Source organism: Lepus europaeus, chromosome 21 (assembly GCF_033115175.1).
Source record: "Lepus europaeus isolate LE1 chromosome 21, mLepTim1.pri, whole genome shotgun sequence".
NCBI classification, from domain to species: Eukaryota; Metazoa; Chordata; class Mammalia; order Lagomorpha; family Leporidae; genus Lepus; species Lepus europaeus.
The window spans coordinates 51,494,829-51,522,434 of record NC_084847.1 but is presented as its reverse complement, the minus strand read 5'-3'; the positions used below and the strand labels follow the sequence as shown (position 1 = coordinate 51,522,434).

Genomic DNA, 27,606 nt, shown 5'->3' with positions numbered 1-27,606 from the left:
GGCAGTGGAGGATGGCCCAAGTGCTTGGGCCCTGCACCCCATGGGAGACCAGGAGAAGCACCTGGCTCCTGGCCCCGGATCAGCGCGGTACGCCGGCCGCAGCAGCTATTGGGGGTGAACCAACAGAAAAGACCTTTCTCTCTGTCTCTCTCTGTCCACTCTGCCCAAAAAAAAAAAAAAAAAAAAAAAGACATACAGTGAAAAGTGCCAGGGAGAAAGGAGATACCCATCGAATCATAATATCCTCCTAACTCTGCTCTAAGACGTGACCCACAAGACAGCAGTTTCTCTGGCCCTGCTATGCTCCTTCTGTCTGGGTGAGGTCGCATCTGTCAACTCAATGCAAAATCCTTTCTTTCCAAAACTTAACTTCTGGTTAAGACATTTTAAACAACCCTGGTGAAATTTCCTAACAGTCGGTAAAACGGAACACTTTTAGACAGATATAATCACAGGATCCTCCAAAAGACCATGATGAATAAAATAGTTATTTCAAAAATGAACCATATTTCAGTCCTGAGGAATCAGACAGCTACTCAGCTCAATAGCTTTGATGACAAGAAAAAAGAACTGAGAAAACACGGGCAAGGGGCACCTGTGGATCACACTTACTGTACACGGAATATCACTTTTCTACACTGTTCAGCAAATTACTACTGCTAATAGGAAAACGCTTTCATCAATCACGGCATGGGTTTATTTCACTTCCCTGAACAAAAGCCTGTAATCTTGCCTTCAAACTGTCTCTGCAACTGTCAGACTCCAATACTGCAGAGAGTACTGGTTTACAATGCCAGGTGTTTTTTTGTTTTGGACAGATAAGAGTTAGAGAGAGAAAGCGAGACAGAGAGAAAGGTCTTCCTTCTGTTGGTTCACCCCTCAAATGGCCGCTACGGCCGGAGCTACACCAATCTGAAGCCAGGAGCCAGGTGCTTCCTCCTGGTCCTCCACGCGGATGCAGGGCCCAAGGACCTGGGCCATCCTCCACTGCCCTCCCTGGCCATAGCAGAGAACTGGACTGGAAGAGGAGCAGCTGGGATTAGAACCTGGCGCCCATACAGGATGCCGGCGCTGCAGGTGGAGGATTAACCAAGTGAGCCACGGCGCCGGCCCCAACAATGCCAGGATTTTTAACCCTTAATCCTCTACTGAAGATAACAACTTCAATATTAGTGAGGATCTAGACAGTGCCATCTGTCTAAAGATGTTACTTTCAAAAATTAAAAAAAAAATACTATTTTAGTATTATATTAATCTCACCTTTAATAAAGTGTGCTAATGATATTGAATGGTTGTCAAGAATGAAGGTAAATGATACAAAGAGACTCAGAGTAACGGCCACTTCTCAATCAAAGAAAAACTCATTCTCCTGGGGCCGGCGCCATGGTGTAGTAGGTTGAACCTCTGCCTGCGGCACCAGTAACCCATATGGGCACTGCTTCAAGTCCCAGCCACTCCACTTTCGATCCAGATCCCTGTTAGTGTGCCTGGAAAGCAGTAGAAGACGGCCCAAGTCTTTGGGTCCCTGCACTCTCGTGGGAGACCCAGAAGAAGCTCCTGGCTTCAGATGAGCCTGGCTCCGGCCATTGTGGCCATCTGGGGAATGAACCAGCAGATGGAAGACCTCTCTCTGTGTCTCTAAAATAAAGAAATAAATAAATCTTTTTTTTTTTTTAATTGCAAAATTTAGCCCAGCGTCCGCCTCTCACACTGGAGTACCAGTTCAATACCAGACTCGATTCCCGAGACTGCAAACCCTTGGATGCAGCGGTAATGGCTCGTATAGTTGGTTCTGCCACCCACTCTGAGATCCCAGGTCCGGCCATTTGAGGAGTGAACTAGCAAATAGGTACAAGCTCTGTCTCTCTGCCTTTCAAATAAATAAAACTTAAAAAAAAAAAAAACCTCATAGAACTGAAGGAGACCCAGAATAACCAAAATAATCTTGACAAAGGGAAAGCTGAAAAAGGAACACGTCTCTATTTCTAGTTACTAGAGCATACAGACATAGAGAACACACTAAAATTCACAGTCCACAAATGAACTGAAGTGCCTAATAGTCAAGTAATTTTTGACTCAGGCAGCAAAACCATTCCATGAAGGAAAAGATAAAGTTTTTTTTTCCTTGACAGGCAGAGTTTGACAGTGAGAGAGAGACAGAGAGAAAGGTCTTCCTTCCATTGGTTCACTCCCCCCCAAATGGCCGCTATGGCCGGAGCTGCGCCGATCCGAAGCCAGGAGCCAGGTGCTTCCTCCTGGTCTCCCATGGGGTGCAGGGCCCAAGCACCTGTGCCATCCTCCACTGCCCTCCCGGGCCACAGCAGAGAGCTGGACTGGAAGAGGAGCAACCGGGACAGAACTGGCACCCCAACTGGGACTAGAACCCGGGGTGCCGGCGCTGCAGGCGGAGGATTAGCCTAGTGAGCCGTGGTGCTGGCCAGGATAGAGTTTTTAACAGATGATGCTGGGACAGAAGGGCAGCCACATAAAAGAGCAAAGCTGAACCCTTAACTTATACCACTATACTATAGATTAAAAATTAACTCAAAAATAATCAGAGACCTAAAAGAAATAGCTAAAATTATCAAACTTTTTAGAAGAGAACTTAGGGGCCGGTGCTGTAGTGTAGCTGGTAAAGCTGCTGCCTGCAGTGCCGGCATCCCATATGGGCGCCAATTCGAGTCCCGGATGCTCCACTTCCAATCTAGCTCTCTGCTGTGGCCTGGGAAAGCAGTAGAAGATGGCCCAAGTCCTTGGGCCCTGCACCCATGTGGGAAGACACAGAGGAGGCTCCTGGCTCTGGATCGGCACAGCTCTCTCTGGCTGTTGCAGTCAATTGGGGAGTGAACCAGCAATTGAAAGACCTCTCTCTCTCTCTGCCTCTCCATATCTCTCTGCCTCTGTGTCTCTTCTGTGTAACTCTCTCAAATAAATAAATCTTTTTAAAAATTAAAAAATAAAAAAATTTTAAAAATTAAAAAAAGAGAAGAAAACAGCACAAATCTTCATGATTCTGCATTTGGAAATAGATTCTTAGCTATGACATCAAATCTATGAACAAAAGAAAATGAACAGGGGCTGGTGCTGTGGCACAGTGGGTTAAAGCCCTGGCCTGCAGGCGTCACTCACATCCCATATGGGGGCCAGCTGAGTCCTGGCTTCCGATCCAGCTCCCTGCTAATGCACCTGGGAAAGCAGTGGAGAACTGCCCCCAAGTCTTTGGGCCCTGTACCTACGTGGGAGACCCAGAGGAGGTTCCTGGATCCTGGCTTCGGACTGGCTTAGCCATTTAGAGAGTGAATAAGCGGATGGAAGATCTCTCTCTGTCTCTACCTCTAAGACTCTGTTTTTCAAATAAATAAAATAAATCTTAAACAAACAAACAAACATAACTTAGACCCCACCAAAATGTAAGACTTGGTTCTTCAAAGGACAGCATCAGGACTGGCACATGGCGTATAAGGTTAAGCCTCCTCTGGCAGTGCTGGCCTTCTACGTGGGTGCCAGTTCCAGTCCTGGCTGCTCCTAGGCTAACAAGTCTAGGAAACCAGCAGAAGATGGCCCAAGTGCTTGGGCCCCTGCACCCCTGAGGGACACCTGGATGGAGCTCCTGGCTCCTGGCTTTGGCCTGGCCCAGACCCAGCCATTGTGGCCATTTGGAGAGTGAACCAGTAGATGAAAGTTCTATCTCTCCCTTCCTCTATCTGTAAATCTGCCATTCAAATAAATAAATAAATCTTTAAAAGGAAAAAAAAAAGCATTTGGGAAGTAAATAAGTGGACAGGAAGTTTCTTTACCTTTCAAATAAATAAAATAAAAACTAAAAATATAAACAAATAACAGGCAAAAGATCAGAATTAACATTTCTCCAAATAAATGACCACTAGCACATGAAACAATGCTTGCCATTAGTAGTCACCAAGTAACTACAAATCAAAAGCACAATGAGATATTAATTCACACCCACTAGGATGGTAAGAACTCGAAAGTCAGACAGTATCAAGTGCTGGTAAGGATGGAGCAGTCAGAACATTTCCGCATTGCTGGTAGGGATATACGACTATACAGCCACTCTTGTGAACAGCCTAGCCTGTCAGCTCCTGAAATGACCACATGACCAATTCCATTCCTAGGTATTTACCCAAGAGAAACGAAAATATATACCCCCACACCAAACTTGTACATGAATGTTCATAGCAGCATTATCCGTAAAAGCCAAAAGGTGGAAATAACCTAAACGTTCTTCATTGGATGAATAAATAAGATGCAATGCAGCCCAACAATGGGCTACCACTCAGCCCCAGAAAGCAGCCGAGTACTGACGCAGCCCGTAGCATGACGAGGTCAAAGTACTGACGCAGCCCGTAGCATGACGAGGTCAAAGACGCCAGACACACAAGCCATGTACCCTGTGATTCCACTCAAAGAGACAGCCAGAACACATAAGTCCACAGAGACAGAGAGCAGACGGGGCTTCCGGGGTGATGAAAATGTTTTAGAACTAGGCAGAGATGGTCTTTCTAAACTGGCTTCCTTAATGTGACATGTTTTACATGCTACAACGTGAACAAACCTTGGAAACCGGCTATGTGAAAGAAGCCAGTCACAAAAAATAACATTTATTATACGAGTCCATGCATAGGAGAAGTCTAGAACAGGCAGTACAGAGACAGAAAGCAGATGAGTGGTGGCTCCCGGCTTGGGGAGGATGGGTGGATGATGACACCCAAAGGACACGGGTTGTTCTTTTTAGGTAAAAAAAAAAGACATAAAATTGACTACAGTAATGGTTTTACATATCTGTGAATTTATTAAGAAACAGTGAATTAATACACAATAGATGAATGAATGTTATGGTATGTAAATTATTTCTTAATAATGCTGGGGTTTTTTTGTTTTTTGTTTTTTGACAGGCAGAATGGATAGAGAGAGAGACAGAGAGAAAGGTCTTCCTTTGCCGTTGGTTCACCCTCCAGTGGCCGCCGCGGCCAGCGCACTGCAGCCAGCACACCACACTGACCCGAAGCCAGGAGCCAGGTGCTTCTCCTGGTCTCCCATGCGGGTGCAGGGCCCAAGTACTTGGGCCATCCTCCACTGCACTCCCGGGCCATAGCAGAAAGCTGGCCTGGAAGAGGGGCAACCAGGACAGAATCTGGCACCCCAACCGGGACTAGAATCCGGGGTGCCAGCGCCGCAAGGCGGAGGATTAGCCTGTTGAGCTGCGGCGCCGGCCAATAATGCTGTTTTTTTTTTTTTTTTTTGGACAGGCAGAGTGGACAGTGAGAGAGAGAGAGACAGAGAGAAAGGTCTTCCTTTTTGCCATTGGTTCACCCTCCAATGGCCGCTGCGGCCGGCGCATCGTGCTGATCCGAAGCCAGGAGCCAGGTGCTTCTCCTGGTCTCCCATGCGGGTGCAGGGCCCAAGGACTTGGGCCATCCTCCACTGCCTTCCCGGGCCATAGCAGAGAGCTGGCCTGGAAGAGGGGCAACCGGGACAGAATCCGGCGCCCTGACCGGGACTAGAACCCGGTGTGCCGGCGCCGCAAGGCGGAGGATTAGCCTGTTAAGCCACGGCGCCGGCCAATAATGCTGTTTTTATAAATGTTTGGATTTGATGAGGTTATGAAAGCTCAAAATTTTTACGCCTCTTAAATATTAGTAAGGGAGGCAACTATCTGAAGCGGTGACTGTGCTTGGGGCTTCAAATAACCTGCCATTCAGGTGCCACAACTGTTACCAAGCACCAAGTGAGGCGTGGGTAAGTAGCTTGCCAAGGCCTACAGCCAAGGCCCAGCAGCTCATGGTGTTGCTTCCACTATGCCCACCTGTGGACTTGGTCCTCCCCTGAACCCAGAAGGATGCCACCAGCACATGAACACATCATTAGCTGCAGAGTGCCGGGCTGAACACTCCCACTAAGAGGAGACACATCTGCTGGTGCTGGGTTACCACCCGGAAGTGGAGAGTTATGACACACAGAGACCCTGCCACCACACCTTTGACAACGCCTGCCCGGCCCCCACACGACAAGTTACCTTTCATTTCTCTTTCCTGGATTTCCCTTTCCTTCTTAGCTTGCATGGCAAGCAGCCTTCTGCTCTTCACGGCACTAATCATGTCTTCGGCTTCCGTATCTACTTGGGGCTCTAGCTTCACGATCTCTTTCTTCCTGTCAGTTTTGCCTAACCCGTTCTCCTCCTTTCCATTTTCTTTATTTCTGGCTTCCATTTCTTTCCGCTTCTGCTTCTCTGCTCTCTTCTTGTCATTCTCCTCCTTCAGCACGGCAAGCCGCTCCTTCCACAGCTCCGCCGACATCTGCTGCCTGGTCTCCATGTGGTCCTGCACTGAGTACGTCATGAGGATCCGGTGGCATAGTGCTGTCAGGATCTGCAGCTTCTCTTCTGACGTCAGCTCAAAGAACTCGGACGTCTCCAGCTTCTCCAGGAACTCATCCTGCACTTCATTGTCCTCAAACTGCGCCGAGTCTTTGTTGTCATCCGCGTCGGAGCCCTCGCTTTCCTCCTGAACGTCGGATCTGCGCAAGCAGAGCCGTACCAGCTCGGAAACAGAATGCAGGGTCAGAGGGATCTCGGACAGCTTCATCCCCAGTTCGCCGTAGTCCTCCGCGATCTCGTCCTGTAATAGGGTCTGCAGGAGGATGACCAACACTCTGTTCAGGTACAGAAAGCCACCCTTGTCTGCACTCAATGCTTCCATAAGGGACACGGCAGTAATGGGGTACTGAGCGTCAGGTAAGAGCAGCCCGGAGTAACAACTCAGGAACTCCACCACCAGGGCCACGTCCCCAAAGAGTGTGTTGGGCAGTCCTTCGGGGGTGTCCACTAATCTAAAGGCTGGAAGGCTTTTGCCAGTTAGCTCTTGGTCCTCATACCGCTTCTGTTTCTCTAACTTCTCAAGCATTTCTTTCTCCCTCCGTTCTTTGGCTTTCTCCTTCAACCTTTCTTTCAGCTCCTCGCGCTTCTTTTTCAAATACTCTTTCCGCTGCTCCTCAGACATCGAGGCCCACCTCTTCTTGTGCTCCAGAAGCTCGTAGCGTTTCTGGACGATGCTGCGCAGCTCCTCCGGGAGCCGCGCTCTGTCCTCACTGGAGAGGAGGCGGGCCGTTTTGGAGATGACGCACGACAGGGCGCTCTTCTTGTCCTCCCTATCTTTGTTTTCTTTGTAGTAGGCAATGAGATGCAGGGCGGCAGGAGGCAGGTGCTTATGGGGCTTAGTAGTGGACCTCGGCGCTGCCCCAGAATTCCTTGGGGCTCGTGTCATCTTCTGAGTGCCTTTCGCCATATCCAACAGAGTCATCTGCTTCATTTTGGTTTTAGGAGTCTTTAAGCCCTTTTTGGGAGATTTGGAATTTCCTGTGGATTTCTGTCCATTGAGGATGCCTTTGCTTCTGCCCTTGGCCTTCAAAGGTTTGTCACTGTGCTTCCCTTGTTTCTTGGTGGGCGGGCCTTTCTTAGGAATGTGAAAGTTAGCATGCAGCTTGTTGGGTGACATCATCTTCATCATTTCTTCTAGATGTTCTTCTGGAGATCTGGAATTTTTTGAGTTCTTGACTTTGAGTGGCGAGCCATTCAAAGATTTCTTCAAGTGTACATGACACCATAACTTAGGATTTAGTGGTGAACTGAGAGACGAATTATCTGTCTTGGATTTCTTTGAAGGCTTCCTGTCTGGGGATCCAGTATTCTTTCTCTTAGTAGAAGGATTGAGAGTCATATACTAGAATTTAAAATAGGAGCAAAATTAATTTTAAAAAAGAATTTAAAGCAGCAGTATGCAAGCCCTCTTTCCCCAGCTATTCAGGTAAAGCTACAAATTCATTTGTCCATAGACACTGTGTCCCTGAAAACACAGACATAAATGTTAACTAATGTTTTTGCCACACCAATAAAAAATTCCTTTGCTACCCACTCTTAAAAGTCAATACTCTGATGTTAGGTATTTTTCTATGCAACTAGCTGTTTGTAAATACATCAGTGATCGTTAAATATTTAGATGGCATCTGTGAACCCTTCCCCCCAAAACTACACACAATTACAGAGTCTGTCCATGGACCCCAATTAGGAATGCCTGCCTCTAGGTAACAGTAGTTAACCAAGGGGTGTAAAAGTACTGCTCTTGAAACAGATCTTGAAAAAAATTATTTCCATTCTTTAAACTTTAGTTCCAATTTGAGACAGCTTATAAGAAAAAGGCAAACTAGGCCGGCGCCATGGCTTAACAGGCTAATCCTCCACCTTGCGGTGCCGGCACACCGGGTTCTAGTCCCGGTCGGGGCGTCGGATTCTGTCCCGGTTGCCCCTCTTCCAGGCCAGCTCTCTGCTATGGCCTGGGAAGGCAGTGGAGGATGGCCCAAGTGCTTGGGCCCTGCACCCGCATGGGAGACCAGGAGAAGCACCTGGCTCCTGGCTTCGGATCAGCACGATGCGCCGGCCGCAGCGGCCATTGGAGGGTGAACCAACGGCAAGGGGGAAGACCCTTCTCTCTCTCTCTCTCTCTCTCTCTCTCACTATCCACTCTGCCTGTCCAAAAATTTAATAAAAAAAAAAAAAAAAGGCAAACCAAGTGCTTCTGCCTAACTGTGGGCATATTTCCCTATTAAACATCTCAGCCAGTGTCATAACAACACGATCACTGCTCACAAAGGAAAACTCCTGACCTGGTCTCCTCCCGGTCCTCTCCCCGCACCTCAACGACTCATTCATTATAGCTCTCCAAGTGACCGCACTGACTTCTGTAATCTCTCTGAACGGTCGCCCAGATCCTTCCAGCTCTCTTGCTCCAGTTTCCCACTGTGCAGCCCACAGCCTCAAGTTCATGCATCTGATCACACCTGCCCCAGGCTCGCCCCCTTCTTTACTAGGATTCAATTCCAGCCAATCACTGTAGCGAACCTCTCCTGAACCTACAGTTTCTTTCTCGCTCTTGTTCTAGTTCATCTACTGAGAAAAACCATAAATTCAAGTACCTCAGACTCTATGTACTGTGGTCTGCACGTGCTCAGTTTAACACTGCTAGAGAAAAGATGTAATGACAGCGATGAGGGGCCAGGTGCCTCGGCCGGGCGTTCCTGACGACTCAGCAAGCACGGGAGTTCCTTCACTCCCACTGCCCCAGACACACAGCCACTGGCTCCTCAAACCTCTCCTGCCTCACCTCCTTCATAGAAACATTTAATAAGGTAGACCTGGTCCATTTGCCAATATACCGCTGCTCACTATGTGTATTTAAAAAAAAAAAAAAAAAAAAAAACCACTATCTTCGTTGCTTTAAAGAATATAATTATGAAGAAAAAAGCTGGCAGGTGAAATGCAGACTAAATGAAATTACTAAGCAACAGAAAGTGCAGATATTTCAGAAAACACTTGGCTTTCAAGTGATTAGGGGGAAGATCAGATAGCCTTCTGCATACCTGATTTCTATTACCAGAGAGACACAGCTAAGCGCCAGACTTAACAAGAAGGGACTAACTGGTAAAGAGCAGCATGTACAGGAAGTCAGGAGGCAGGGGTAGGACCAGCTAATAAAAGGTGAGAATGCAGCCAAGGGAACAGCTGGTGGTCGCTGAATATGAAATCACGAGCCCCTAAAAACGGCTACAGGAAAAGAGCTTGGGTGAAGCAAATCCAAGAACACACAGCAGAGCACCTACACTCGTGTTACGGGTAATGCAGACTGGAGCAGTAAATCTGGATTAGGAACTGAAACAACAGAAACCGCACAGAGCCAAGGTAACAGAACACAACAGGAAGAGAGAGGTCTCCACCTGGAACTCCACATGGAGTTCAAGATTCCTGGCTTCTCCAGTTGTTCCAGCCATTTGGAGAGTGAACCCGGGAACAGGAGCTCTCTCTGTTTTTCCTTCTCTCTGTAACTCTGCTTTTCATATAAATGAATCTTTAAAAACTAAATTGTAGGCTAGTACAGGTTACTGTTTCTTGGGCTACTGTCTTTGCCTGATTAAAACTGGATGTTCTGTTCAGCACTAGCCCGCTGGACGGGCTGACACCAAGGCATTTTCACAGCTGGCAGAACACCAATTCTATCCATGACTTGGGATTCTTGTCCGGTTCCCCAGAACTAAACTTCACAAAACGTTACACAGAATAAGCAAAAAGAGCTTCCTAGGGATCCCCTGTCACCGACAGTAGCACAGAGGTGGATCCACCACCAGCCTACTGATGGGAGTCCAAGGCACACGAGGGCCTCCCCAAGTTCACCGTCCTCTCTGCCGCCAGTGCAGCGCTCAGTCACCAGTTACACGCGTATTTAAGTTACCCTGAGACGAAATTTATCTCGGAAAAGGAGACTAATGCGAGACAGTTTCATGTGTAGTATCTTAAGCAGATCTAGTCTAAGCGGCATACTCTTCCATTTACTGATTATACTTCTATTAAAAATCACTCAGATTTAGAATAAAGTTCTTTAAACTTCTTCAACCTAGAGGTACAGTATTATGAAGAAATGATACAAGGAGGCAGATGGCTCAGCCACAAGAGGGTCTAGCAACCGATTTTTATTTATGAGGTGTGTTTCTGCCAAGCCACACCACATAATTGTTTTCTTGAAAATGAAAGAAAAGAACTCACCCAACCCCCTCCCAACAGGCCGGCTCCCGGTGTGAGCAGTCCTCCAGTAACTGGATCATCTCAGCATGGGGCATGCTGGCCAGTCACAGCCAAACGGGAGCCGGCATGGCTGGACTCAGGGGGATCTGCAAAAGTATAAAACCACTTATGTGCTAAGGGTCTCCCCTGCACCCCTCTCAGCACAAGTAAATCTACAGACCAGTGGATAAGGAGGGAGAAGAGAAGATGGGACACTCAGACCATTAGTACCAAAATGTTTTAGCAAAGGTCCTTCCTAACTGCCGAAAAGGAAAAATGCTGACAACTGTCTCTGGGCATGGGAGGAACACAGAGCGTACACAATTTCCATCTGGCCCTGTCACCCAGACACACCTCCGCTACGTCTAAAGGAAGCTACGGTTCTTGAGATAAGGTAAAACTGAAATAGTTATTTGAAGTAGCTCGATGAGGTGCTGAATTTAACTTCAGTAAACAGTATAATCTAGCAGCAAAATCGAAGTTAGAAAACTTCAGCAATGCATATTGATTCTTTTTTAAAAAATATTTAAACCGACACAAAGTAATTATACATATTTATGGAGTACGGTATGGCACTGCAATACAGGTACACAGTGTGTGATGATCAGAACAAGGGAACTGACACCTATCACCTCTTTGTGTTGAGGACATTCAAAAATTCTATTAGACTTTTTAAAGTAGTCAATTAATTGTTCCCGGCCATGGTTACCTTACTGTGCCACAGACCATCAGAAGTAATTCCCTGTCTCACTGCAGCCCTGTACCCTCAACCCTCCCCCCTTCACCCCTGCCCAATCTCTGGTACCGCTACTCTAGTCTCTACTTCGTTGAGATCAACTTTAGCTTCTACTTCCAATTCTTGTTAAGTCTTATTCACCCAGCAACACGTGAGGAACCTGATGACAACATTCAGAGTGCGCTTATCTCCATCTCTACACACCATAGTGAGCAAATTCGTGGAATTAAAACACTTTTAATTGTTTTAAAAATAATCTAACTTATAAAGTACATCTACTCATAAACAAACTCCAGGAGCCAAAATTTATTTAAAACCTTAAGGCTATGAACACTACTTGAAACACCCAGTATTCGGGTGTCTTAAAACACGTAATAGGGGCTGCCAATGTGGCACAGTAGGTTAATCCTCCACCTGCAGCACTGGCATCCCATATAGCACTGGTTCAAGTCCTGGCTGCTCCACTTCCGATCCAGCTCTCTGCCATGGCCTGGGAGGGCAGTAGAAGATGGCCCAAGTCCTTGAGCCCCTGCACACACGTGGGAGACCCGGGGGAGGCTCCTGATCGGCATAGCTCTGGGTGTTGCGGCCATCTGGGGAGTGAGCTAACAGGTGGAAGACCTCTCTCTGCCTCTCAAATAAATAAGTAAATCTTAAAAAAAAAAAAAAAAAAAAAAAAAAGACCACAAATGCTCCCTCATCACCCTCACATTGGGCCCTACTCAGGTAATACTCCAACCCCTCTAAGTAACCTGCCTCTTCCAGCAGCAACGCCCTCCCCAAGGCTCCCTTCCTAAAACTGTTCACAATTTGGTTCCTTGATCCATGCCTCACCCCTGTCTACAGGAAATGTATTCAGCAATCAGGTAGAACGTTACCTTGTACCAAAAATCAGAGGAGAAAGAGAAAACCTCCTTTGCCTTTGGGATTGGCAGATCATCTGTGATTAAATTTAATCCTTAAAGTATCATTTTAGACTTCCTATAAATAATGGAAGGATCTGGGACGGTGCTGTGGCACAGTAGGTTAACCCTCCACCTGTGGCACCGGCATCCCATATGGGTGCCAGTTCTGGTCCCGGCTGCTCCTCTTTGCATCCAGCTCTCTGCTGTGGCCTGGGAGGGCAGTGGGGGATGGCCCAAGTCCTTGGGCTGCCGCACCTGTGTGGGAGACCAGGAGAAAGCTCCTGGCTCCTGGCTTCAGATAGGTGCAGCTCCAGCGGTTGTAGCCATTTGGGGAGTGAACCAGCAGATGGAAGACCTTTCTCTCTGTCTCTCTCGCTCACTGTCTGTAACTCTACCTCTTAAATAAATAAATAGGTAAAATCTTTAAAAATAAATAAATAAAATAACAGAAGGGTCCAAAGCACTGTCTCATGACGATCTACTCATCTTGTGCTAGGTCCTACCCTAAGACGTCAAAATCCTTTAAGAAAACTAATTTTATGAAAAGGAAAAATGGGCTGGCGCTGTGGCATGGTGGGTGAAGACATTGCCTGCAGTGCCAGCATCCCAAAAAACTGAGTGCCGGTTCAAGACCCGCTGTTCTACTTCCAATCCAGTTCTCTGCTATGGCCTGGGAAAGCAGTAGAAGATGGTCCAAGTCCTTGGGCCCCTGCACCCATGTGAGAGACCCAAAAGAAGCTCCTGACTCCTGGCCTCGGATCGACACAGCTCTGGCCACTGCATTCATCTGGGGAGTGAACCAGCGGATGAACAGAAGACCTCTCTCTCTGCCTCTCTGTTAACTCTGCCTTTCAAATAAATAAAGAAATCTTAAAAAAAAAAAAAAAAAAAAGGGAAAAGCACATCATGTATGCAAAACACAGGAGACCATCAGTGAACTAACAGTATTCTGGAACAAGAAATCAGGGTTTAAGTACATGCCCTTCACTTTACAGAGCAGTATCTTACATGACTCTCAATTCTCTGTCTGCTTTCCTGTAGCAGTTTAGTCTAAGCGAACTTACATTGCCCAGGCTCAAGATAAATAATTTAAATCCTTATTAGAAATTTTCAGTAGGTGATGTCTTCAGAAGTTTCCTTTCCAGATCTAAGTTACTAGAATTCTAAGCTCTGCCTCTTACAAAAAGTGTTTATCAGCTTTTTGTGCTAATAAACCAGAAAAATCTTTTACTCATAAATGACAGTCTATCATGGTACTCACATACTTGAAATACTAAAATACACAGAAGATAGCTAAGAGTTAAGAAGAGGAAAATATTTATCAATGGTGGATGTGCGGCCCAGTGGTTAAGTCTGCTCAAGACGCTCACATCCCCTGTAAGTGTGCCTGGTTCAAGTCCAGCCACTCTGCTTCCAATCCAGGTTCGTGCTCATGCAGTATCCTGAGGGGCAGCAGGTGACTGCTCAAGTACTTGGATCTCGGCCCCCACTTGGGAGACCTGGACAGAGGTCCTGGCTTCAACCTGACTCAGCCATATGACTCCTGCAGGCATTCGGGCAGTAAACCTGAGGATGAAAATCTTCTGTCCATCTCTCATTCTACGTTTCAAATTAATTAACCAATCTTTAAAAAAAGGAAAGAGGGCCCAGTGTTGTAGCGTAGTGGATAAAGCTGTCACCTACGACGCCAGCATCCTCTGAGAGCAAATTTCAGCCCCAGCTGCTCCATTTCCTACCAGCCCCCTGCTAATGTGCTTGGGAAAACAGAAGATGGTCCAAGGCCCCTGCTCCCATGTGGGAGACCCAGAAGAAACTCCTGGCTATTGGCTTCAGCCTGGCCCACTCTGGCAGGTGCACCCATTTGGGAAGTGAACCAGCAGATGGAAGATCTGTCCCTCTCTCTCTCTCTCTCCCCTGACCCCTCTGTTAACTCTGCATTTCAAATAAATAAATCTTAGAAAACAACAACAAAAAAACACACACATACAAAAAAAATTCTTGCTGGAAAAACCCTGAAATGCAAAGGAAATAAGAAACACGGGGGAGGGTAGGAGGGAAGCCATTGTAATCCATAAGCTGTACTTTGGAAATTTATATTCATTAAATAAAAGGTTTTTTGGTTTTTTTTGTTTGTTTGTTTTTTGGTGTTTTTTTGGACAGGCAGAGTGGACAGTGAGAGAGAGACAGAGAGAAAGGTCTTCCTTTGCCGTTGGTTCACCCTCCAATGGCCGCCGCGGTAGCGCGCTGCGGCCGGCGCACCGCGCTGATCCGATGGCAGGAGCCAGGTGCTTCTCCTGGTCTCCCATGGGGTGCAGGGCCCAAGCACTTGGGCCATCCTCCACTGCACTCCCTGGCCACAGCAGAGAGCTGGCCTGGAAGAGGGGCAACCAGGACAGGATCGGTGCCCCGACCGGGACTAGAACCCGGTGTGCCGGCGCCGCAAGGCGGAGGATTAGCCTAGTGAGCCGTGGCGCCGGCCTCATTAAATAAGTTTAAAAAATAAATAAATAAACCTTTAACATTAAAAAAAAAAAAAAAAGAAAGAAACACGGAAACCCTGGAACAATGCTTTGGCTCCTGTCATTTTATTCTGTGTTGATCCTAATTAGACTAGGCCTCAAATTTCCCATCTGTAAAGTAAGATGAACATAAAACACTACAATATCATAACTATGTTCTGAGGAACAAATGTGACAATTAGAGGGGAAAAGAATCACTCAAGAGATATGCCAGGCTTTCTACTAAGCTGTCACAGAAAGTGATACATATTTCAGGTTCTTTTCAAGGCTGCCAGTGAATCTGCTCACCTTGTCTGACACACAAAGTCAGTTTTCATCTTTAGGAATTGGTTTGCAAAGTACTTTTTGAGAGACTAGCGCTGTGGTGTAGTAAGTTAAGCCTCTGCCTGCAGTGCCGGGCATCCCATATGGGTACCAGTTCCAGTCCCAGCTGCTCCTCTTCTGATCCAGCTCCCTGCTAATGTGTCTGGGAAAGCAGTGGAAGATGGCCCAAGTGCTTGGGCTCCTGCACCCACGTGGGAGACCAGGAAGAAGCTCCTGACCCCTGATCAGCCCAGCTCCAGTTGTTGCAGCCATTTGGGGAGTGAACCAGAGGAAGAAAGACCTTTCTCTCTGTCTCTCCCTCTGTAACTCTACCTCTCAAATAAATAAAATCTTTAAAAAACAACAAAAAAGGCCGGCACCACGGCTCACTAGGGTAATCCTCCACCTGCGGTGCCGGCACACCAGGTTCTAGTCCCGGTCAGGGCACCGGTTCTGTCCTGGTTGCTCCTCTTCCTGTCCAGCTCTCTGCTGTGGCCCGGGAAGGCAGTGGAGGATGGCCCAAATTGTTGAGCCCTGCACCTGCATGGGAGACCAGGAGAGGCACCCGGCTCCTGGCTTCGGATCAGCGCAGTGTGCCGGCTGCAGCGCGCTGGCCGCAGCAGCCATTGGGGGGTGAACCAATGGAAAAAGGAAGACCTTTCTCTCTGTCTCTCTCTCACTGTCCACTCTGTCAAAAAAAAAAAAAAAAAAAGAAAGAAAAAAAAAGTGCTTTTTACATGTATACCATACCTTATTCCAAAAAGTATTTGAAGCCAAAAATGTACATGCATATACTTTTATTTAACTGTACAAAATAAAAACCTAGGGGAGATATTCAATGTGGCCTCTCCCCTGCCAACCCCACATCACAGTCTATTAATTAGATGTATCTGGAGATTTTTAAAATTTATTATTTTTTTGACACAGTGGCTAAAACACTGCTTGGGCTGTTGACACCCCATACTGGAATGTCTTCCAAGTCACAGCGCCACTCTGATTCCAGGTCCCTGCTAATGCACCCTGGGAGGCAGCAGAGATGGCTCAAGTCCTTGGGTCCCTGCCACCCACCCGGGAGACCTGGACTGAGTTTCAGGCTGTTGGCCTCAACTGGCCCAGTGGCAAACACTGCAGGCACTGGCAGAGTGAATCAGCAGATAGGCAGGCTGATCTCTCTGTCTCTCTGACTTTCAAATAGTATGAAAATGTAAGAGTTCAAAACCTGCCGTCAATCTAATCCTACTGGAGCCACTGGAGAAAACAGATTCATCTAACAGTGCTTTATCATACTGTCCAAAAAATTAGTAGTGATCTTACCTTATATGGGTCGAGCAGAAAGTCACTGAACTTGCTAGGCAAAGAGTACTTCTTCACCAACTCATCTTCTACAACCCAAGGCGCATTTTCACCAGTACCAGCCCGTAGCGCATTGTGCCTTATAAAGTACCGGAGGATCTCCTTATTTGGCGGGCGCTCTGTGCGGACCAGGCTGTCTGCCGGCACACTGCTGATGATCTAGGCGGACAAATACAAGTAACTCACCACCAGATCAAAAACAATTAACCACTGAAACAAAAATTTCTGTTCTTCCAGAAAAAAAAAAAAAAATCACAATTCCGTCTACAAAACAGGGTTACAAATTAGAAGACAACGTGGAATGATCGTTACAAATGAAAACTCAACTTAAAGATATCCCTAAGGGAGACAGACATTGTGGTACAGGGGGTTAAGCTGCTGCTTGGATCCTACTTATTCTGCTTCTAACCCAGCGCCCCATTAATACATCCTGGGATGCAACCAATCAAGGCTAAGTGCAGGAGGCCCTACCACCCACATCAGGGACCAGGATGAAGCTCCAAGCTCTCAGATTCAGCCCAACCCAGCCTTTGTTATTATAGGCATTTGGGGAATGAACCAGGAGGTGGATAGCTTTCTCTCCACTCTCCCTTTGAAGCAAATGAAAACAAACAAACAAAATAAATAAAAAATAAAAAGACATCCCTAGGCAATATGTTCTAAAAATGAAAATATCCTTGAACCAGTAACTCCTCATTAAAAGTTTATCTTTGGAGGGGTGGTGTTGTGGTGTACCAGGTAAAGCTGCTGCCTGTGATGCAAGAATCCCACACAGGCGCCAGTTTGAGTCCCGGTGCTTCACTTCCGATCCAGCTCCCTCATAATGTGCTTGGAAAAGCAGTCAAATATGGCCCAAGTCCTTGGGCCCCTGTACCCACGTGGGAGACTCAGAAGAAGCTCCTGGCTTCGGTCTGGCCAAACCCTAACCACTGTAGCCATCCGGACAGTGAATCAATGGATGGAAGATCTCTCCCTCTCTCTAATTGTGCCTTTCTTTTTTGTAAGATTTATTTATTTATCTCAAAGTCAGAGTTACACAGAGAAAAGGAGAGGCAGAGAGAGAGAAAGAGAGAGAGATCTTCCATCTATTGGTTCACTCCCCAATTGGTCGCAGTAGCTTCTTGTGGGTCTCCCACGCAGGTGCAGGGGCCCAAGGCCTTGGGCTTTTACTGCTTTCCCAGGCCATAGCAGAGAGCTAGATTGGAAGTACAGCAGCTGGGTCTTGAATTGGTGCCCATATGGGATGCCGGCACTGTAGGCAGCAGCATCACCCGCTACGCCATAGCACCGGCCCCTAACTGTTCATTTCAAATAAATAAAATAAATCTTAAAAAATTTATCTTTGGGGGGCTAGTGCCTTGGCATAGTAGGTTAATCCTCCGCCTGCAGCACCTGCATCCCATATAGGCACCGGTTCTAGTCCCAACTGCTCCTCTTCCAATCCAGCTCTCTGCTGTGGCCCGGGAGGGCAGCGGAGGATGGCCCAAGTGCGTGGGCCCCTGCACCCACACAGGAGACCCGGAAGAAACAGCTGGCTCCTGACTTCGGATCAGCGCAGCTCCAGCTGTTGTGGCCATTTGGGGAGTGAACCAGTGGATGGAAGACCTCTCTCTGTCTCTCCCTCTCACTATCTGTAACTCTACCTCTCAAATAAATAAAATCTTTTTAAAAATTTTATCTTTGGGCGTAGGCGTTTGGAGAAGCAGTTAAGCACACCTGGGATGCTCACATTCCACACTGAGACGCCAGGGCTGAGCACCAGCTCCTTCACTTCTGACCCAGACTCCCCCTAAACACCTGCAGCACCCTGGAACACAGCAGTGGTGGCTCAGTGCTTGGGCCCCTGCACCCATGAGAGACCTGGAGGGAGCTCCTGGCTCCTGGCTTCAGGCTGGCCCAGCCCTGGCTATTACAAGCATTTAGGGATTGAGCCAGAGGATGGAAGACCTATTTATATTCCCTATCACTCTGTAATTCTGCCTTTCAAATAAATAAATAAATTCTTTAAAAATAAGTAAATTTTTAAAGTAAACTAAGAGCTGACAACCATTAACTACATCTACATTCACCAACTGTCTCTGAATACAGGACTACAGATCATTACTCTCTTTTCTTGTTTGCAGGTTCTATTTTCCCAATCAATATTTACTAAGCAAAACCATTCACACTCATCAATCAAGAATATGAATGATAATTAGGCTGAGATTCTTCACCATGTTTTAATGAGCTACCTTGCTGAATAAGACATAGGGAAAAGCTTCATGAGAAACTATATTAACAATATTCAGTTTTCAAATGTAAAGAAAACCTAACAAGCTAACCATGTCTTCAGATCACTAGCTATAAAACAAGTGACTCAGAATGGACCAAGGCTTGACAAATTCTGAGGTAGGAAGAAAAAACAATACAAATGAAGCAAAAGAACTGGGTTATAAACCCGGAAGAAGCACCAGGATCCTGACATCAGGCTGGCCCAGCTCTGGCCATTGTGGCCATCTGGGGGGTGAACCAGCAGATGGAAGACCTCTCTCTCTCTCACTGTCTGTAACTCTGCCTCTCAAATAAATAAATCTTAAAAATAAAGAAAATTTAACTTAAAGTTCTAACTACTAAGACTAGAAACACGTTGTACAAAGATTCACTGACATTTCTCCTTAGCACATTTTCTCTAAGAAAATCAACTCTATGATATTTTCTTAAACATCTACAAATCTAAGAGGTTTACCATCAAGTGCCAACCCACCTTATCTTCATTTTGTAGTTTCACATCGTATTTGTGAGGCAGAAACTTTGGAGGAGCCCATTTTCTTTCTCCTTTTTTTAATGAAGTGGGAAGTTTACGTGGAGATCTACGAGCTCTGTCATCTGCTCAAATAAAAAGAAAAGTAGTGAAAACAAATTCCTTAAACTCTATTCATTCATTCACAGTAACTTTACTGAACACCAGGCAGTGGGTGATGTGGCCTAAATATGAACCCCAATGTCCTTAACTTCAAAGTCTACTGGGGGGAATAACAGGTAAATGATGACAATGTAATGTGGTAAGCACTGCCATAGAAGTTAACAAAGAAAAATCCATGAGAGTGTAGGAAAGGAATACCCAATTCAGTGTGGGAGGCCGGCGGGAAAGACCCAGGTGGCAGGATTTGTCCAGAGATAGTAAGCACAGAGTATGGGTGAACACAACATGTGGAACAGTCAAAATCAGTCCACAGAGGTCAGGCAGCCAAGGCCAGATGAGACAGCACTGCATCTCCCACTTCACGAGACTGGAATGTGCCTTGTGAATGCTGGGAATCATGGAAGAACTGTTTATCTACTTTGAGGTGCATTTTGGAAAGATCAGTGTAAAGGAATAATATGAAAACAACAATTCCAGGTGAAGCTAGTAGTTAAAATGGGGAGGGAAACTGAAGATTTATCACAAGGCACAAAGCTAAACTTCTCAGTAAGTATAACTAGAATGGAGAAAGAGTGAGTCAAGAGGACAGTATTTAGGAAACAGACTTGGAGACCAATCAGATGTGGGAATGGTAAAGCTTCCAAGTTCTCAGCCGTAGGGATTGAGTAGACGATGGCACCGTCATTAACCCAAGTGCGAGAATGTGCCAGTAATAGCAGGGCTCCCGTTTACCTGCCTTGCGAGGACAAGAAGGGGTGAGATCACTGATCAATTTAGCTTTCTACTGACTGAGCTGCCTGTGAGACGTACTGGTGAAGAAAGGTCAAGAGCTAGGAAGGCAGCGGACCGTGGCACAGGCTGAGCCCTGCCGGGGCGCCTGCACCCCATCAGAATGCCCATTGCCCATTCAATCTCAGTGGCTGTGCGCCTCCCAGCCAGCCTTCTGCTAAGGCGCACTGCGGGAGGCGGCAGGTGCTGGCTCGAATCCCCACGCAGCAGACCTGGATGGAGCTCCAGGAGGCTGCAGGCTAGACTAGTCCCAGAAACTGTGGCATTTGGAAAGTAAACCAGCAGTCGGAATCTCTCCCAGTCTCTCTCTGCTACTCTGCCTTTCAAACAAATAAATAAATGCATAAAAGAAAAAAAAAACTGACTGAGGCTTGGGAACCATCTACATACAGATAAGAGTTAAACTGAGGGCGTGAACAGCATGTAGACTGAAAAATAAAAAGGGAGTGGCAGAACCTTCTGAAAAAAAAATCTAGGAGATGACAGAAAAAATAGCTGAAGAACTACAAGAAACAGGATCACGTAAGCTTAAAGATACGGAAATGAATACTAGTGTTAACCGTAAGAGAAAAGTAAAACAGAGAAATCTCTTATTTAGCAATCTGGAAGTCACCTGTAAGTATATTAGGAATTGTTTCAGGAGTAAAGAGGCAGAAGTTAGACCCAAAAGCATAGGCATAAAATGACAGTCAGTAAGAAAAGATTAACCTTCTCAAGGATCTTGACTTGAATGAACGGGACAGACAACACAATCAGAGGAGGGCTCTTTGTTGTTCTTTTTAGAAAATGAGACTCTGTTGATAAGTTTATACTTCCCCAGAAAACATTCAGAATACATCATAGCCCACCCACCACCCTCTTCACAACTGGCAATACTACAGCCCAAAAAACAAAACTAAGAACAGAACACACTAAAGAAGTCAAAGTCTAAAACTTGGAGTTCCTAGTGTATTTCAGGTATATAACAAGGGTAACACAACATTGTCATTCCAATGTGATACTAGAAGGGTTAAAAGACAATCAGGGGGCCAGCGCTGTGGCTTAACAGGCTAATCCTGCACCTTGTGGCGCCGGCACACTGGGTTCTAGTCCCGGTTGGGGCGCCGGATTCTGTCCCGGTTGCCCCTCTTCCAGGCCAGCTCTCTGCTGTGGCCCGGGAGTGCAGTGGAGGATGGCCCAAGTCCTTGGGCCCTGCACCCCATGGGAAACCAGGAGAAGCACCTGGCTCCTGCCTTTGGATCAGCGCGGTACGCCAGCCGCAGAGCGCCGGCCGCGGCGGCCATTGGAGGGTGAACCAACGGCAAAAGGAAGACCTTTCTCTCTGTCTCTCTCTCTCACTGTCCACTCTGCCTGTCAAAAAAAAAAAAAAAAAAAAGACAATCAGGGGTCAGCTCTGTGGGTAAAGCTGCCACCTGCAGTGTCGGCATCCCATATGGGCGCCGGCTCAAGTCCTGGTTGCTCCACTTCCCATCCAGCTCCCTGCTAATGCACCTAGGAAAACAGAGGAGGATGGCCCAACCTCATGGGCCCTTGTTCCCACATGGGAGACCTGGAAGAAGCTCCTGGCTCCTGGCATCGACCTGGCCCAGCTCCAGCCATTGTGGCCATTTTGGGAGTGAACCAGCAAATGGAAGACCTCTCTCTCTGTTTTTACCTCTCTCTGTAACTCTGTCCTTCAAATAAATAAAAATAAATCTTTAAAAAAAGTGTCTTAAAAAAAGAAAGTCAGCCAAGTTCTAATCAAAACATTCTAATCAAAATATCAACCACAAGGAATTACTAGTAATGCTCATATTATAAAACTTTAGTATCAGAAAGAAAGTAGAAAACACAAATGTTAGCATTCATAACACAGAGCAGAAAACAAAACCAAATATTAACTGGAACAGATCAGCCACAATGGCCACCTCAGAAGTTTCCTCCAGACTGCGATAAAGTCCCTCAAAACCATCTGCACGTGTGCAAAACATCCAGAAAGACACAGAGTAGAATGGAAGCCAGACAACACAACATTACACCCAAATCCTGTTAACAGTTAAATAAGGAGGTAAAATGACTTGATTCTCCGTAACACTCGTGAGGAGAGGGATCAGTATGAACCAAACATTTTGCATACTTGTGTTTCTGTGACACAAGAAATCTGGTCCAAACTCAATTACACAATTCTTAAAACTGAAGGCTTCAGAGGTTGGACAGGCAACATTTCAGTTCTACAGCTTCCAAGGTGTTGCTGTTAGTCTCCAGGTACCTAAAAATCAGTTTGACATCCCAGAATTCCAGTGGCTCCATCTGAGATGTGGTTCACAGGACAAAGACAGAAGGAAGTATCTCAACGCCACTCTATTAGCCAACAGGGGTTAGAGTAACTGGTCCCTCTGATGTTGATCATGCCCCTCCACACATGTGTAATCCTCAACACAAAGAGTGAAGGGAAAAGCACACTTTCTTTGCCACCATGAGTAGGAAGGAATGCACAAAGATTTCTAAGCAACCAGAGAAAATGACTTTAAATGTTCCTAATTATTTAGGGAAACTGAAGCCTTGATTTACTCTGTAGATATTTTAGTTCTTTTATGAATCATAAATGAAAAAAAATCCTATATATTACACATTTACTTGCTAGAGAACTCTCACAGAACCATGTATGATAAGCTGAGCCACATAACTCACTAAGAAAGCTAATGCCATACATACTAATACTCTCTCTCCTTCCTTCCTCCTCTTTCCCAAGCGCCTCCTTCTTGGGCGGGTCCTGAGCGATCTGACCGGAGTTCTCTTTGTCACTCGACGGAGAATCACAGGCCCCGTCCGACTTCTTCTCAGCGGCCTCTTCGTCCACCTTCTCCAAAGGGTGAATCTTCACAATCTTCACCCTGAGCATTTTCTCCTTCCCAACCTATAAAGGGCACAGGAGAGAAACCCAGAGACAGTAATGCATCAATTACATTGACTTACATTGACCAGCCTTGCATCCCTACGCTTCTCCCAGGTTTTCCAAGTGGGTACAGGGGCCCAAGGACTTGGGCCATCCTCTGCTGCTTTCCCAGGCCACAGCAGAGAGCTGGATCGGAAACAGAGCAGCTCTGAAATGACGTGGGATGCTGGCGTCACAGGAGGTGGCTCAGCCCACTGCACAATGCTGGCCCTGCAAGGGGATCTCTTTTGACCAGTATTTCACACAGCCATTCCAGACTTCTGACGCATGCCAACATCGCATTTCTCTTTTCCCTCCTTTCTTTTTTTATCATTTGTCTTTCTTGCAGGCAGTAGACGGCTTTGTTTTGTTTTGTTTTTTGACAGACAGAGTGGACAGTGAGAGAGAGACAGAGAGAAAGGTCTTCCTTTGCCGTTGGTTCACCCTCCAATGGCTGCCGCTGCCGGCGCGCTGCGACCGGCGCACCGCGCTGATCCGAAGGCAGGAGCCAGGTGCTTATCCTGGTATCCCATGGGGTGCAGGGCCCAAGCACTTGGGCTATCCTCCACTGCACTCCTGGGCCACAGCAGAGAGTTGGCAGAGGGGCAACCAGGACAGAATCCGGAGCCCCGACTGGGACTGAACCCAGTGTGCCGGCGCCACAAGGTGGAGGATTAGCCTATTGAGCCATGGCGCCAGCCAGGGTTTTGTTTGTTTGTTTGGTTTTTTTTAAACTTAATCTAACAATATCTACCTTTTATCTGAAATGTTTAGGCTACCTTAATGTAAATAAAGATACAGCTAGATTTATTTACTTTCTATTCACTTTCAACAAAACTAAAAATTGCTCATCAAAAGTCACTGTTGGAGAAAGAGAACACAAGCCACAGCCTGGGAGATAATGGTCTGTAGAAGCATGTATCTGATAAGGAGCACATGTGTAGATTACACAAAGAACTTTGGGGCCAGGGCTTTAACCTGCTGTGCCAGCATCCCATATGGGTGGCAGTTCGACTCCTGGCTGCTCCATTTGCAATCCAGCTCCCTGCTAATACGCCTGGGAAAGTAGCGCAGGATGGCCTAAGTCCTTGGGCCCCTGCACTCATGTGGGAGGCCCGGAGGAAACTCCTTGCTCCTGGCTTTGGATCAGCTTAGCTCCGGCCATCGTGGCCATTTGGGGAGTAAACCAGTAGATGGAAGACTTCTCTCTCTCTCCATAACTGTCTTTCAAATAAATAAAATCTTTTTTAAAAAGAAAAAGAACTTTCAATTCACAATAAACAAAAAATCTAATTTTAAAATGTACAAAAATTTGAACATTTGACTAAAGGAAGTATGAATAAGTGGGTGATAAAAAGCACTAATATGATGCTCAGTATTATTAATTGATGGGGGAAACAAACTGAAACCACATGATACACCACAACTTGCCTATCAAAATGGCTAAAAACCAGGAGTGCATCTTTGGCCTCGCAGTTGAAACACTGGCTGTTCTGCCAGTGAAGTCAGCTATGTCCCATCGTGGAGTGTTTAGTTTTGATTTCTGGCTCTGGTCCCTATTTCCTGCACATGCAGACCCTGTGAGGCGGCGGTGACTGACCATGTGACTGGATTTCTCCACCCACATAGGAGACCTAACTGGAGTTCCCAGATCTCCGCTTTGGCCCCAGCCAAGGGCCACTGCAGGCATTTCAGGGCAAGAGAACCAGCAGAGGAGAGCTCAATCCCTCACTCCATAAAGAATTAGTACACAGTAATAAAAGGACTACAATTAAAAGACTGACTATACCATGTGTGCGCACAGATAGGAAGCATTTCCTTCCACCGACGGTAGACTGTAATATAGCTTAATCGTCTCAGACAGCAGCCTGGCAGTTTCTTAAGTCAAACCTACGCCCACTATTCTGACCCAGCCACTCCACACCCAGGTATGCATCGGGAGAAAAGAAGCCTGTGTCTGTACAGAGACTTGTACACGGGATGCACAGCAGCTGTATGTCACCCAAAACGGCCCACATGTCCATGCAGCTGAATGGACCATCAAACTGTGACACACACACACCGGAACGGCACTCAGCAGTAAAAGCAATGCGATTTGATACATGCAACAGGATGCACACTCAACCAGTTACGCTGAATCAAAGAAGCCAGAGAAAGCCTGCACAATGACTGCGTGCATACGAAACCCTAGAAAACACATCAATCTACAGTGACAGAAACTAGACAAGTGGCATGGAAGCCAAAACGAGCAGGAGGGAGAGTACGGAGGAGCACAAGCACACTTCTAGGTGTGAGGAACAGGGTCACTATCCTATTAGGAACTTCATGGTGCAAACAATTTATCAATAGTTATTAAACTAGGGGCCAGTGTTGTGGCATAGTGGGTAAAAGCCACCACCTGTAACACCAGCATCCTCTGTGGGTGCTGGTTCGTGTACCCACTGCTCTACTGCTGATCCAGCTTCCTGTTAATGGCCTGGGAAAAGTAGCAGGAAGATGGCCCCAGGGGCCAGCACCGTGGCGTAGGGGGGGTCAAGCCACCGCCTGCAGTGCCGGCACCCCTTATGGGCGCCAGTTCAAGTCCTGGCTGCTCCTCTTCTGATCCAGCTCTCTGCTATGGCCTGGGAAGCAGTGGAAGATGGCCCAAGTCCTTGGGCCCCTGCACCCGCGTGGGAGACCCAGAAGAAACTCCTGATTCTTGGCTTCAGACTGGCACAGCTCCAGCCAATGTGGCCATCTGGGGAGTGAACCAGCGGATGGAAGACCCCCCACCCCCTTCTCTGCCTCTCCTACTCTCTGTGTAACGCTGACTTTCAAGTAAATAAGTAAATAAATCTTTAAAAAAAAAAAAAAAAAAAGAAAGAAAGAAAGGAAAAGAAAAAGATGGCCCCAGTGTTTGGGCCCCTGCCAACCTCAGAGGAGGCCCAGATGAAGCTCCTGGCTCAGCCCTGGCTGTTGCAGCCACCCAGGGGGTGAACTAGTGGAAGGAAGATCCATTCTCTTTCCCTCTCTCTTTCAAAATAAACAAATAAACCTTTAAAAAATGTATGAAACTATACTTTTTGAATTTGTATGGCTTACTATTACGTCAATTATACCTCAATAAAGCTGCTTTGAAAATCAGCTATACAGTCCCCACCTTGTCCAAACCCTTCAATTCTCTGACATCCAAGTCCAGAGTAAAGTGCTTTGCCAAAGGCTTCAGAACTGCAAAGGAAGGAAGCTGATCCGGACTCCAAGTCCGCTACTTTGAAGTCCCGCGATTCTTCACTGTAACACCCAATTCACTAGTCTTATACTGACTTGCAAGTCCTGGACTGGATCTGAATGTGCTACACCAATACCTGGCAATCATCCTTGACCTCTCATTTTGCCCAACCGCACATCCACGTCTTCACGAGGCTCTCTAATGTTCCAATCTGTCCTCTCTTCTCCAGTGCCACAGCCAGCACCCTATGCAGTTCTCACCTGGACTACTGTATGAACCTCCAAACAAGTCTCCTCAAATCCATTCCCCACGGCAGCCAAACGGTCTTTTAAACACAGGTAGCAGGTCATTCAATCACCCATCTCAAATTCTGCAAAGGTTCCTCAAGGCTCATGAATTCAAACCACGACACAGCCTTTGAGGTCCCATAAAGGGTCCAGCCCTTGCTCATCTCACGCCATTCCCATCACCTCTCCTCCCCCATTCCTGGCTTTCTAGTTTTACATGAAAGGACTTCAAAAAAATTCATGGAAAAAGAGAATTAAAAGTTTATTTGGGAGGCCGGCGCCTCGGCTCACTAGGCTAATCCTCCTCCTGCAGCGCCGGCACCCTGGGTTCTAGTCCCAGTTGGGGTACCGGTTCTGTCCCGGTTGCTCCTCTTCCAGGCCAGCTCTCTGCTGTGGCCCGGGAGTGCAGTGGAGGATGGCCCAGGTGCTTGGGCCCTGCACCCACATGGGAGACCAGGAGGAAGCACCTGGCTCCTGGCTTCAGATAGGCACAGCGCACCAGCTGTAGCGGCCACTTGGGGGGTGAACCAACAGAAGGAAGACCTTTCTCTCTCTCTCTAACTCTGCCTTTAAAAAAAAAAAAAAAAAGTTTATTTGGGAACAAAAGATTTTCAAACTCCATTTTATCACAATTAAGTTTTTTAAGAAAACTATTTGAAAGACAGTGAGACAGAAACACAGGTATCTTCTATAGGTGAGTTAACCCCCCAAATGCCCACAACAGCTGGGGCTGGGCCAGGCTGAAGCCAGGAGCTCCAATTCGTTTTCCCACATGGATGGCAGGGACCCAAGCACTTCAGCCATCACCTGCTGTCTCCCAGAGAGTGTATTAGCAGAAAGCCGGGACTGGAAATGGAAGCAGGACTCAAACTCAGTAATCCTATGTGGCATGCGGACATCCTAGGCCGTGGTTTAACTGTTGTGCCAAATGTCTGCCCACCACGGACTCTGTCCTGGCGTATCCGTTCGTCACGGGGATTTTCTCTGTCCTCCAGCATAGCGGTCCCCCGACCCTCCCCCAGAACATCTGGCAATGTCAGGTAGCAGGTGCAAGGTGTGCTGCTAA

The 27,606-nt window shown here is 46.9% G+C and overlaps 1 protein-coding gene across 1 annotated transcript in view; it reads right to left on the bottom strand.

The window, feature by feature from the left end:
- Positions 1-27,606, bottom strand: part of BAZ1B (bromodomain adjacent to zinc finger domain 1B) — a 72,372-nt gene that overhangs the window by 25,856 nt on the left and 18,910 nt on the right. The window contains exons 4-7 of the mRNA XM_062180734.1: positions 22,826-23,027; positions 19,184-19,305; positions 16,402-16,599; positions 6,035-7,736 (exon numbers count right to left, since the gene is read on the bottom strand). Coding sequence (XP_062036718.1) covers positions 6,035-7,736; positions 16,402-16,599; positions 19,184-19,305; positions 22,826-23,027 — 2,224 coding nt within the window. The remainder of the gene's footprint in view (positions 1-6,034; positions 7,737-16,401; positions 16,600-19,183; positions 19,306-22,825; positions 23,028-27,606) is intronic.